Below are 12117 nucleotides of genomic sequence, written 5' to 3'. Positions count from 1 at the left end.
TTTTTTTTTTTTTTTTCCACAGGGATCTCTCTTACAACAAGAACATAACAGGACAACTTCCAAGTTCAATTGGGAATTTAACTAAACTTGTAGTCCTGTAAGATATTATCAATTTTTGTCAAAGGATTAGCTCATACTCAACTTGTGTTTTAGATCCCTACAATTAACCTGTTGCTTTTTCTGTACACTAGAAACTTGATTGGTTGCAGTTTCGCTGGCTCAATTCCAGACACAATAGGAAACCTAAAGCTGCTAACAATTCTGTAAGACTTTTGACTTAGTATTCTTATCGTTTAAATGGAATATCAAATGCAATGAAAGTACTTACAGCTCTTTAGTTTTCCTCCATTTAGTAGACAACGATTTTCCGGATAAAGGGTCTATTTTTTCTTCTAAATCACAATTTGAGGCTGTATATATTGCAGTTTCGCTTTTAGGCCAACATACACTGAATTCTGGAACTTTTCATTTGCTGTGAATTGCAGATCTCTAAATAATAATAGCTTCAATGGACCAATTCCAGCTTCTATTGGTTTTCTTTCCCAACTTTTCTGGCTTGATCTCGCCAATAACCAGCTTGAAGGACACCTACCAGTTTCTAATGCGACCGCACCTGGTCTTGATATGCTACTTCATGCAAAGCACTTGTATGTCATTTCTCTGTTTCAAGCTGATTACTTTGTGTTTTCCACTCAACTATGATCTAAAATATTTTCATCATCTACAGTCATCTGGAAAATAATAAGCTCTCAGGAAACATTCCACCTGAACTTTTCAACTCATCAATGATTCTAATACATTTGTAAGTTCTATTGGTTTACTTTCAGCTAGGTAGCAAGCTTCAATAAAGACTGCATATTAATGATGTTTGAAATACGTGTATAATGGACTCTCTTTGGTTCACGTCTTTGTTTTTTATTTTCTGAATTTTGCATCCGCATCATTTTTTGCTCTAATGCTGTCAGCTTGAAGGTCTTGGACATGGAATCTAAGAAAAAAGCTTCATTTTGATATTCTCAATTGAATAGCAAAACACAGTCAATTTAGTCATACCTTCCTACAGCCGTTGTATATGTTTCTTGCAGGATTCTTCGAAGCAATGAACTCACTGGCAGGATTCCAAGTTCCCTGGGACTTGTGCAGACTTTGGAGGTGATGTGAGTATCTAGCTCACATAATCAAGTGATTTCAGACCAAGATTGTTGCTAGCTGTGAACTTTTTCTAGTTATTGTACTGAATATCTTGTTTTCATTGCAGCCGCTTAGATAGGAATTCAATAACAGGCCCCATGCCTTCGAACCTCAGCAGTCTTGTAAATGTTGGCGAACTGTAAGCAAAAAATACAGACACACCAAATGCAGCATTTATACTTGTTTAATGAAATTATTTATATCATCTTATGTGGGAATTTTCACTTTACAAAGAGAGCTTTTGGTGCTCTGTTTTCAGGTACTTGTCCAACAATAATCTGTCTGGTCCGATTCCCAACCTTACTGGCATGAAGTCCCTCAACTATTTGTAAGCTGCGTTAATATTACTTGAGATTGAATTTAATTTGTGGTGCAGGGGTTAATGAGCATTGTCAGACCATTATAACTGATTATAAAAAATTTTAACCTCCAAAATAGATCCTGTTTGCCAGTCCTATTTCTATGGTTACCATATTTAATATAATTTCTTTAATTTATTTTGTTTAGACTATAAGTGTTGTAAGGTTGAAATTTATTAACCATCTTGTTGGCTTTATTCCGTGTCAATTTCTTTGTAATTTAGTACTTAGTAACCCTGTATTTAAGTGAGATTCATGCAAGGGTAGTGTGTGAAGAGAGTGTGAAGAATTGCTCAACTGTATGCCAAGAAGCAAGGACTCGCAACTGACTCGCGGCTTGCAAGCCGCCAACTGCTGTGCATATGAGAAGCATGCGAGGAGGTGAAGGGTCACGTGAGCTGTCGCACTACAGGACAAAAGTCCCAGGCTGGCCAGGCCGTTATCTCGCGACTTGAACTCGCGACTTGGACCAGTCGCGAGGCCAAGCCGTCAACCAGCCCTGTTTGGGAAAAACTGACTCTTCGTATTCCAAACACACTCCACTATATATAGACCCTTATACCCACGAGATGTAGAGAGCTTCCAGAGAGAATTTTGTGAGAGAAACCCTAGAGTAAAACAAGATTGCCTCATCTCCAATCTTCACTAAGAGACTCTACAAATTCCTCTACTCTTTTCCTCTCCATTGTTACATCCTTGAGAGGTCATTGACTAAATCTTTTTCTCATCACACCTACGTCTGTGAGAAGGTTCATTTGGTACTAAGGGAAGCAATTTGGAAGGAACCAATATTCATTGGTTGATACTATGGTTTAGTAGCGGAATCCGATAAACTATAAAAGAAAAAGATTCGGCGCAACCTTGTTGGAGCAGGAAGCTTGGAGGGCTTAGGTACCTGGGTAGATTAGGTTTAGAGGGTCTATTGCTGTTCATGTATCCCAACTACATTTTCTAGTGGATTATTGACCGCTTGGAGGGCGGTGAAAAGGTTTTACGCCGAGGGCTTCAGTTTTCTCTTCGATAACACATCGCGTGTTGTCCTTGTGTTTGCATCTCTCTTCCCTTTATCTTTACCATTTAATTACTGCTGTGATTGTGATTATTTATGATTTAGATTGTTTATCAATTCTGTTATAAGCTTGTTATCATTTTCCGCACATACATTGTTTGATATAAAGCTTGAATTGGTAATTTTGTAATTGGGGGTCTAAACGTTCATAGTGTTTTTAATGCTATTTGAACTTTCAAGTGTAATCTGTAGGGATATGAGCAACAATAGTTTTGATGGATCTGAAATTCCTCCATGGTTTTCAACCTTGAGTCCTTGACCTCCTTGTGAATTTCACCCCTTCCTCGTGCTACCCACACTCAAAATCCCCCCACCTTATACTTCAAATGAATAGTCAAGTTACACAATCCTCATAATCACTTATACCCAAGATCCATTTAGCAACACCTGATGAGGGACTTAGCACACATCTGCACAACCCACACTCAAAACAATTCAATCCAATCTAATCAAATCCACACAATTTGGAGTATCACAGTTTACACACACACATATATATACATATATATGTATGTATGTATAAACACATTTTTGAAATATTTATGGTTGCTCATTCTGCTTTGTCTAATATATCATTGTTTATATTAGACCTTATGATGTCTTCTTTTAAAAATTTACCATTCTTTGTTCCCCTTGTTTAAGTACAATGTGTCCATGCCAGTGCAGTCATTAGTCCTTGCTGTGTGTTTGGATGAACTGAAGACAACTTGGCCTACTTTGTTCTCATGTGTAGCGATTTCTAATTTATTGCAAATTAGTAGATTTTGATTATATCATATATCATCTGCTGCACATATTTCTCAAACAATACCCATTACTATTTTGATGTAGGACAATGAACTTTAAAAATGGGACTTTGTGTCTGAGAAACAAAGAGAAGAATAAAAAAAAAATGGATAGGACCTAGGATTTGGCACCTAGGGTTTACTTGGAATCAACACCAAGTGATGAAAACTATGAAATTGAATCCAAGAATCACCACCAAGAGTTGCATGGAGTCAACATCAAGCATTCAAGAATGATAGGAGCCTAGGAATCAGCACCTGTGCCTTCTTGGAATCACCTCCAAGCATTGGGGGGAAAAAAACCTTCAAATCCAAATTTCATTAATCCATGATCAACTATCTATAATAATGAACTTTGGTCCTTCTAAGTTACATCAAACATGAAAAGAAAATAAACTCATGATGAGATTACGTAATAGGGAATTAAAATCAAATAGCAATCAAATGTCTCTAAAAGCACCAATCAGTATCAAACATGATTAATCAAGTCCAACAAAATCAATAGCACTATAGAATCAGTCTGGTGTCTGCACAACTCATGGACATGATTTTGCTAGTCTATATTGTATAAAGGATGGCTGCTGATGGTCTTCTTCTAAATTTCTTTGGGTTCAATAGTTACCTTTCCACAAAAAGCCATTGGCTCCGCCAATAGCTTTAAACTCTTTGCGCAAAAGCATCTAGATCCTTTTCAATTGATAGATTATTGAAGTGAAACATTTAGTTGGATTTCTGTTAATATCTTACCATCAATAGTATATATTTTGGTCATTCTTTTCGTGTTGTTTACACTTCCAGTCTTCCATCTCCTTGTAATTTTGACTTAGTGGGACCCGTATCTGGTCTTGTCAATTAAGTTAGCAAGACAGACCAAAATGCTTCTTGTGCAAGAAATTGTGTTTGTTAGGGTATATTTAAGAGTTTTCATTGTCAACCTAAAGCATTTCTCTTCTGGCTTGGGGATGGCCGTATGGCCCTACATGTGAAACTGGTGGTGCTCTTCTCTCTCTCTCTCTCTCTTGGGTTTGCATGTGTGTGTGAATATATTCAGGAAACTTTCAAACAGGGAAAAGGTTTAAATTCTTCAGTATTGATTTGATTTCAACCTTTAAATTTTTATTGGCAGAGAGATGGAAAACACGCAACTTCAAGGAGAAGTTCCTGTTTCCTTATTCAGCCTTCCCAATTTACAGACTCTGTAAGTATCAGCTTGATCTCAAGTAGCACGGATTTCAATGTGAATCAAACATATAATTTCCATAGGTTCAAACACAATGAAATCTGTCTAGCTATACACACATAAAACTAAACAAATTAATTATGTGACTGATCTGACATGTGGGGACAGATTATTAAAGAACAACCAGCTCAATGGTTCCTTAGATATTGGCACCACCTATAGCAACCAATTGCGACTCATTGATCTACAGAACAATTCGATTTCTGCCTTCACAGAAATCGCTGGAGGGTACAACCAGACATTGATGTAAGCCATACTCAGTTACTTTGGTTGTTTATTTTTTAAATGCATTGTTGAAGAAATAACTATTTTTTCATTTATTGGAAGTCAAATATCCATGATGTTTCTTTTTAACTGATTTTAAAGGTCTGACATCATTGGGCTAATTGTCCTTAATTATCTGCAGACTTGTGGGAAACACAATTTGCGAGAAACAGAACATCAAAAGAAGTTACTGCACAGTTTCCCAACCAAATAATGACCCATCGTACTCGACTCCACCAAAGAACTGTCAGCCTATTTCCTGCAGTTCGACTCAAGTTTCCAGCCCCAACTGTTTATGTGCATATCCATACAGTGGAACTCTTGTTTTCAGAGCAACTTCCATCTCAGACTTGGGACTCTCAGGTTACTACATAGATCTTGAGGCGGAACTTATGAAATCATTTGAAAAACTGCCTGTAAATTCGGTCTCCCTGAGTAACCCAACCAAAGACGATTCTGAGGACTTTAAAATAAGACTACAAATCTTCCCGTCTGGCCAAGGTTGTTTCAATCGAACAGGACTTTCTCAGGTTGGGTTTATGTTCAGCAATCAGAGTTTTAAGCCCCCACAAGATTTTGGACCTTACTATTTTTTAGCTGATCATGTTCCATATGATTGCTATGCAGGTAACTTCAAATTCACATTTAAATAGAAAGTAGTACTTCCAATATTGGATTTGTCTTATTGTAATGCATCTCTAAAAACATAAATTGTCACAATGTTAGCTTGATATTATTATGACCAATCTCTCTCTCTTGCTCTCCCTCTTTCATGTCATTTTTTATGTTTCTACAGAAACCAAAAAGTCTTTGAGTATAGGCGTTATAATTGGAGCAGCAGCTGGTGGCACTGTCCTGCTCCTATTATTACTCCTTGCAGGGGTCTATGCTTTCCGCCAAAAGAGAAGAGCAGAAAGAGCTTCTGAGCAATTGAATCCTTTTTGTAAGATAGCTATGATGTAAATTTGGCACCTCAGAGCTGTTAATATTAAATTTTAAGGGTATATTATCACTTTCATTACATACAAATGCAGCACAGTGGGATCCAAATGGTGGCAGTGGTGGCATTCCTCAATTAAAAGCAGCAAGGTGCTTCTCCTTTGAAGAGCTTAAGAAGTACACCAACAAGTTTTCTGAAGAAAATTCTATTGGATCTGGTGGTTATGGGAAGGTTTGATTATGACTACTCTTGTCAGTATATTAATAGTTTGCTTAATTTTTGAGAATATATCAGAAGATTCTTCAAGTTCTATAACAAGAAATATTTTATATTCATGCAATTTGTTTTGTTCTTCTGGCACTTCAAATGCTTAATTTCCTTTCCAAAATTTTCCTTGTTCTCCCATTAATTTCTTTAATGTTAATAAAAGCTTCTTAAGCTTTTCACAATATTTCTGAACTATGCCTGTCTCAAAATAAAAACCAAATGTCTAATCTGTCAACATTTCTACAGGTTTATTGGGGGACTCTTCCCACTGGCCAACCGATTGCCATCAAACGAGCTCAGAAAGAATCTTTGCAGGGTGGGCATGAGTTCAAAACTGAGATTGAACTTCTATCAAGGGTTCATCATAAGAATTTGGTTAGCCTTGTTGGTTTTTGTTTCGAACAAGGTGAACAAATGCTTGTATATGAGTATGTTTCAAATGGTACTTTGAAGGATAGCCTCTCAGGTACTTCCATCCAATGCCTCACCTCCTTTATATGAATTCTGGTACTGTTTGACACTTTATGTGCGTTACTTTATTAAAAAAAATATCATGGAACTCTTCTGCTTATTAGCGCAGTTAAGTTGTAAAAAATGGGTTATATTAGAGTGATATGGAAAGATTATAAGAACACCCCTATGCTAATATATAGAAATAACAAGGAAACTCCAACACTCCCTCTCAAGCTAGAGCATACACATCAAACATGCCCAACCTTAGCACATATTAACAGTAGAGTGATATAGCAAGAATACAAGAATACTCTTACATTAATGTAAATAATAGCAAGCTAATATAAGAAATAACAAGACTAACTCTAAAAAGAATTTATACTGTACTCACCATTAAGGCACTAGTAGAGAGGCCATATTTCCTGTATCTACCTGCAAAAGAAATAAAGCAAACCACACATTAAGATGCAATTAATAAGTCTGTTATATTTCAGCAGTGTTCATCCAGTAACAACCTCAGAGGATTCACCATCATTGTGTTATAATGTTTCCCTCACCTTCTGATTGCTTCTTTCCAGACGATGTAAATTAGACTGTAGAGAATGCTAATATAATTCTTTCTTTTTTTTTTTTTTTTTTTTTGGGGTAGCTGTTGCTTATGTTAATATAATTCTTCATAAAGATTAAATGAGGTAGCTGTTGCTTATGCAGGGAAGTCAGGAATTAAGTTGGATTGGATGAGGAGACTAAAAGTAGCCCTAGGTGCAGCAAGAGGACTGGCCTATCTTCATGAACTTGCCAACCCTCCTATTATACACAGGGACATTAAATCAACCAACATTCTACTTGATGAGCGCATAAATGCAAAAGTTGCTGATTTTGGTCTCTCTAAACCTATGGGTGATAATGAAAGGGATCACGTCACCACTCAAGTGAAGGGCACAATGGTTAGTGGAAAATCCTTTTAACCTCTACTGTAGTAATTAATGCGTTTCTATAAAAATGAACAGGAAAATAAGAATGATGGAGGACAACTGTGGTTTATTATAAACTCAGTCAAAACATTTATTTGTGTTTTCTACCATGTGATTTGTAATGAGAAAATATGCATTAGGAGCTTATAATCTAATTACATTTAGTAATGGAAGAATTGGATCAAGATGTTTGCAGAAAATTGTCCCGTCACCAAGTCTTTCTTCATAGGTAGCTTCTTACCATATCTTGTTGGACCATATAGTCATATGCATCAGTGTCTAGAATTTAAATTTTTCTTAACAAACAGCACACATGATTTCCTATGATTAAGGATGTGCATTCAAGCCTTGAGATTATTTTGAATTACATGGCATTGCATCAAACTCTAGCACTGAGAGTTGATTTTCTATTATGGTGTAGGGCTACTTGGATCCTGAGTATTACATGACCCAACAGTTGACTGAAAAGAGTGATGTATATAGCTATGGAGTGGTAATGTTGGAGCTGGTAACTGCAAGAATGCCAATTGAACGAGGCAAATACATTGTCAGAGTGGTGCAGATGGCAATGGATAAAACAAAAGTATTATACAACCTTCATGAAATTCTTGACCCCGCCATTGGTTTGCAAACATCACTGAAAGGATTAGAGAAGTTCGTGGACCTGGCATTGAGGTGTGTTGAAGATTCAGGAGCTAATAGGCCTGCAATGGGTGATGTGGTCAAAGAGATTGAGAACATAATGCAGATAGCTGGTTTGAACCTCAATGCTGAATCTACATCTACTTCAGAGAGTTATGAGGTAAGTAAGGGGAATTCTGGCCATCCTTACTACAATGAGACCTTTGAGTTTGAGTACAGCGGAGCTTTTCCAACTTCAAAGATAGAGCCTCATTGAGTGTGTGCTTTTTTACATTTTGAATGTTGAGCTACGTGCTTTATATTGGATAGGGGATGTTGTTTTCACATGGCAAAGAATCAGAATTTGTAATTGAAATGGATGATATAATTTTTTCTTTTTTTTAATACTGTGGAGAATATTCCTAGCTTGTTAATAATATATATAGCGGAATGATTATGTTTTTGGTGTGTTAAGGAAATTGAATCATCATTGAAAGGTTGGTTAAAAAAATTGATTAAAAATGGAATAAGATGTATCAACCTTAAAAAATTAGTTTCCACTTTGATTCTTTGAAATATTTAAACATTTCCTCCAAAATCTAAGCTCTTAATCTCAACATGAAGTTTCAAACATCTCTATCCTCTTTGAGGATCTTCTTACTTCTAGAGGATTTGGGTGGTACTATACGGTAGGACTATGCATGTATTAGATTGGACAAGTAAAGGGGAAAATTTTTAACCAATCTACCATTAACAGGTTGGAAATTTTTGAAATTGCCGCCAACCCATCAACCTCCAAAAACTACCGGTTGGTTGAAAATTTTGGCAGTTTCGACTTGGCAGATTGGGTGAGTTAGCTTTAGTTATATATAATATACTAAACTTTAAAAATTATTTTACTAATTACAGAGAAATTTAAGAAGTTATATTTCATCTATAAATCATTGGAAAAAAAATTTAGGAATTGACTCATGTTTCCATATATCAAAATACATAGGTCTTTAACTATGAGAACTTTGTAACTTTTTTCTTTAGAAAAAAAAAAATGTTGGGTACTGTATCTATGTCACTATGTATGCTTATAAATATGTTGGGAAAGTATTATTCATTTTTTCATATTAAAATGCATAAATAATGGAATAAACCAAAAAAAGAAAGGAAAAAAAAAAAAAAAACTTAAATTTGATATGAGATCAAGTGTAAAAAGACATGAATATATATCTAGGTGGGTTAGGTTGAGTTATGGCTGTTTAAAAAAGACTCAACCTACCATCCAACTTGATCTACTACATTAAAAGTTGAACCCGAGCTAACCTACTTGAAAATTAATACACAGCCTCGCTATATGGGAAGTCGGCAGCTGACTAGCATGACATACACTCAATCATCATTGTCCCGCCCCAAACCTAGCCATAAAAATAGGCACAACTCAAAAAAAAAAATATATATATATATATATGTAATTATTTTTATAATTTATTGAAATTTGATTTAAATTATATACATTAAATTATAACTCATAAAACATTTAAAATCAAGTTTCAATGTTACAAAAACATCTCAAAGCATAACAATACAATGCGAAAGGCCTTGTATTTGAATTGGCACCTCCCCATGTACAAAGTGCTTGGGGGGTCTAGGGGGGAAAGGATTCGAGCTGCGGGGTTAGCATCATATTGTAATTATTTCTCAAAAAAAAAAAAAAACATAACAATACAATAATTAAATATCATAATGTATTATAAACCCTATTTAAAATACTAGTATTACTATTTTCATGCGTGTTCTAATAATTATTACTGTTTACTAAAAAAAATAAACCATAAACCCTTCAAATCTTAAAATATAAATAATATAAATTCAATAATACAACACAAAAAGATATTAAAAAATCAAAGTTTAGAGACAAAAAATCATACTATATATATAATCAGGTCAAGGTCCCCAATATACCTAACCCGTCTAAACCTAATTCAAAGAAAATATTTAACCCTCATCCCATCTTTGTCTCATTTGTTATTGGGAATGAGTTTTAATCAGTTTTAATCTTCCCATTCAAAGTTGGGCAAGACTAGTGCCCATGTGATGAACAAAGTCTAGATTGAAGCTATTTCCTCCATTCCACTTGGTGGCGATTTATAATACATATTATATTTAAAAAATTTACATGATGTCTTTTAAAAATGAACAAAATTTAGCTATAAAATTTGTTGTAGTACCTAAGGATACATCCTTACTTAATATCGTTCACGTTACTACATATTCTGAAAATATAATTGTTGGATTAATTACATGATCTTTAGAATCTTTACGCCCTTAATACTTATGTCAAATTTTGTGCCAATCGGATATTATTTACTATATGACCTATAAGCTTATATTTTATAAATAATTTTAAATTACAAAAACATACAATTTAAACAATTTATTAATGACACAGCTATTAATCTTTAATTTTATAAAAATTTTGCAAGCATGTAAGATATAAGAAGAATATGTAGTTTAATAGTAAACTTGTCAAAATTTACCTCTAATAAAAAGATATTAAATAAGGCTACATGTAGCTAAATTTTATGAGTGTGAGTAAAACTGCACATGAATAGTATCTTCAACAAGCATAGAGTGGGTGGAGGACAATAGCTCTATTGTGATTTGGGGCTAAACTTTTTGGGCGCGAGACGACTTTTAAAAAGTTTAAATGGGCATACCCATTTAAAGGTGTTAGGTTTTGGAGGGAGCAATAAAAGCATTGATTAATTTAGAGTTGAATATTCGGTAACATAAGTCATAGTGGACTCATTTTAAAGTAAGTAGACTGAAGACGACGCATGCGCAATTGGATACGAATGATGATAAACCTATGAATGTGATTGAAATGAACAAAAGACAAACCCCATGCAGTTCCAGTCATTGAGACTTGTCTTGTCTGTTACATACATTAATCAATTAATTAATTGGAAACTGAAAAGCTAAAGAGAACCAAGCCAGCCAGACACACAAGAGAAGAGGAGAGGCTAAAGGTGGAAATGGAAATTTGTCATTTTTAACTTCCCTCTTATTCATGTAATTAGATATTATCTCCATTTAATAAGTTGCAGGCAACCTGTGGTCTCATGGAGTTACCATTTATGATTTATATTTATAGTCAGATTTTTCTTGATCGGGACCTTTTCTGGTCTTGATCTTCTAGTTTGGAAGTTTACTAATCCATTTTGATTTGGTTGTAAATAGATTAATTGAGGGGAATGTTCAAAATCAAAGCTCTAAAGAGTTCTAGGGTTGATGTAAAAGTTCTAACTTTGGCTCTTTAATTTTTGTTGCTTTTCTTTATTTCATTGTTGTTTGTATATATGTTTTAATGTCTTAATATGTCTGTTTAATTTAAGTTTACATAGAGTTTATGCCTAAAGCATGCTACGCTGTTAGATTCCTTGTTTTCTGTGTTTTTCTGTTTTGTGTTTTTGGGTTAGGATTTCAAGTGTGTATTCGTGCGCATGCTTCATGCATGCATACGCATACCCGACGTGTGCATACGCATAGAATTGGGATGCGCATGCACACTCATGCTTAGAAACCCTAATTCGTTCATGTTTGATCTTTTCTTGTTTTTCCTTACATGTTTGGTCTCTATTTAACTTAGTTTACATATCTTTAAGTTTTTGCCTCTCTATTTTGTTTTGTTTGGTTTGTTTTGATCTCTTTGATGCTATTTAGGGTTTTAGATTGTTTGAATACCATGAACATACATATGAATATGAACATGCATTGATGCATAGGTGCTATGATGCAATGAGGTAAGTGAGGTAAGCCATGCATAATCACATGAACATGCATTTGGTTTGGATGATGAACATGACATGGTTAATGAACACAAATATGCTTGGTTGAATCCCATGATTTTTATGCTTAGATATCTTGACATGTTTGTTTGAATCTGCCTTGTAATGTTTCTAC

General features: G+C 34.8%; 1 protein-coding gene across 1 annotated transcript in view; it reads left to right on the top strand.

Annotated features, from left to right (window-relative positions):
* Window positions 1-8761, top strand: part of LOC112016246 (leucine-rich repeat receptor protein kinase HPCA1) — a 9974-nt gene extending 1213 nt beyond the window's left edge. Inside the window, exons 2-16 of the mRNA XM_065775100.1 lie at window positions 1-97; window positions 192-263; window positions 486-647; window positions 728-802; window positions 1086-1157; window positions 1259-1330; window positions 1451-1519; window positions 4531-4602; window positions 4753-4890; window positions 5051-5535; window positions 5705-5851; window positions 5943-6079; window positions 6362-6581; window positions 7280-7515; window positions 7964-8761. The exon at window positions 1-97 is cut by the window's left edge and continues 27 nt beyond it. Coding sequence (XP_065631172.1) covers window positions 1-97; window positions 192-263; window positions 486-647; window positions 728-802; window positions 1086-1157; window positions 1259-1330; window positions 1451-1519; window positions 4531-4602; window positions 4753-4890; window positions 5051-5535; window positions 5705-5851; window positions 5943-6079; window positions 6362-6581; window positions 7280-7515; window positions 7964-8440 — 2531 coding nt within the window. The 3' untranslated portion in view covers window positions 8441-8761. The remainder of the gene's footprint in view (window positions 98-191; window positions 264-485; window positions 648-727; window positions 803-1085; window positions 1158-1258; window positions 1331-1450; window positions 1520-4530; window positions 4603-4752; window positions 4891-5050; window positions 5536-5704; window positions 5852-5942; window positions 6080-6361; window positions 6582-7279; window positions 7516-7963) is intronic.
* The last annotated feature ends 3356 nt before the right edge of the window (window positions 8762-12117 follow it).

Source organism: Quercus suber, unplaced genomic scaffold (genome assembly GCF_002906115.3).
Source record: "Quercus suber isolate HL8 unplaced genomic scaffold, Cork oak 2.0 scaffold_105, whole genome shotgun sequence".
NCBI classification, from domain to species: domain Eukaryota; kingdom Viridiplantae; phylum Streptophyta; class Magnoliopsida; order Fagales; family Fagaceae; genus Quercus; species Quercus suber.
Note: the sequence above shows the minus strand (reverse complement) of the source record. Positions and strands in the feature narration are given on the sequence as shown.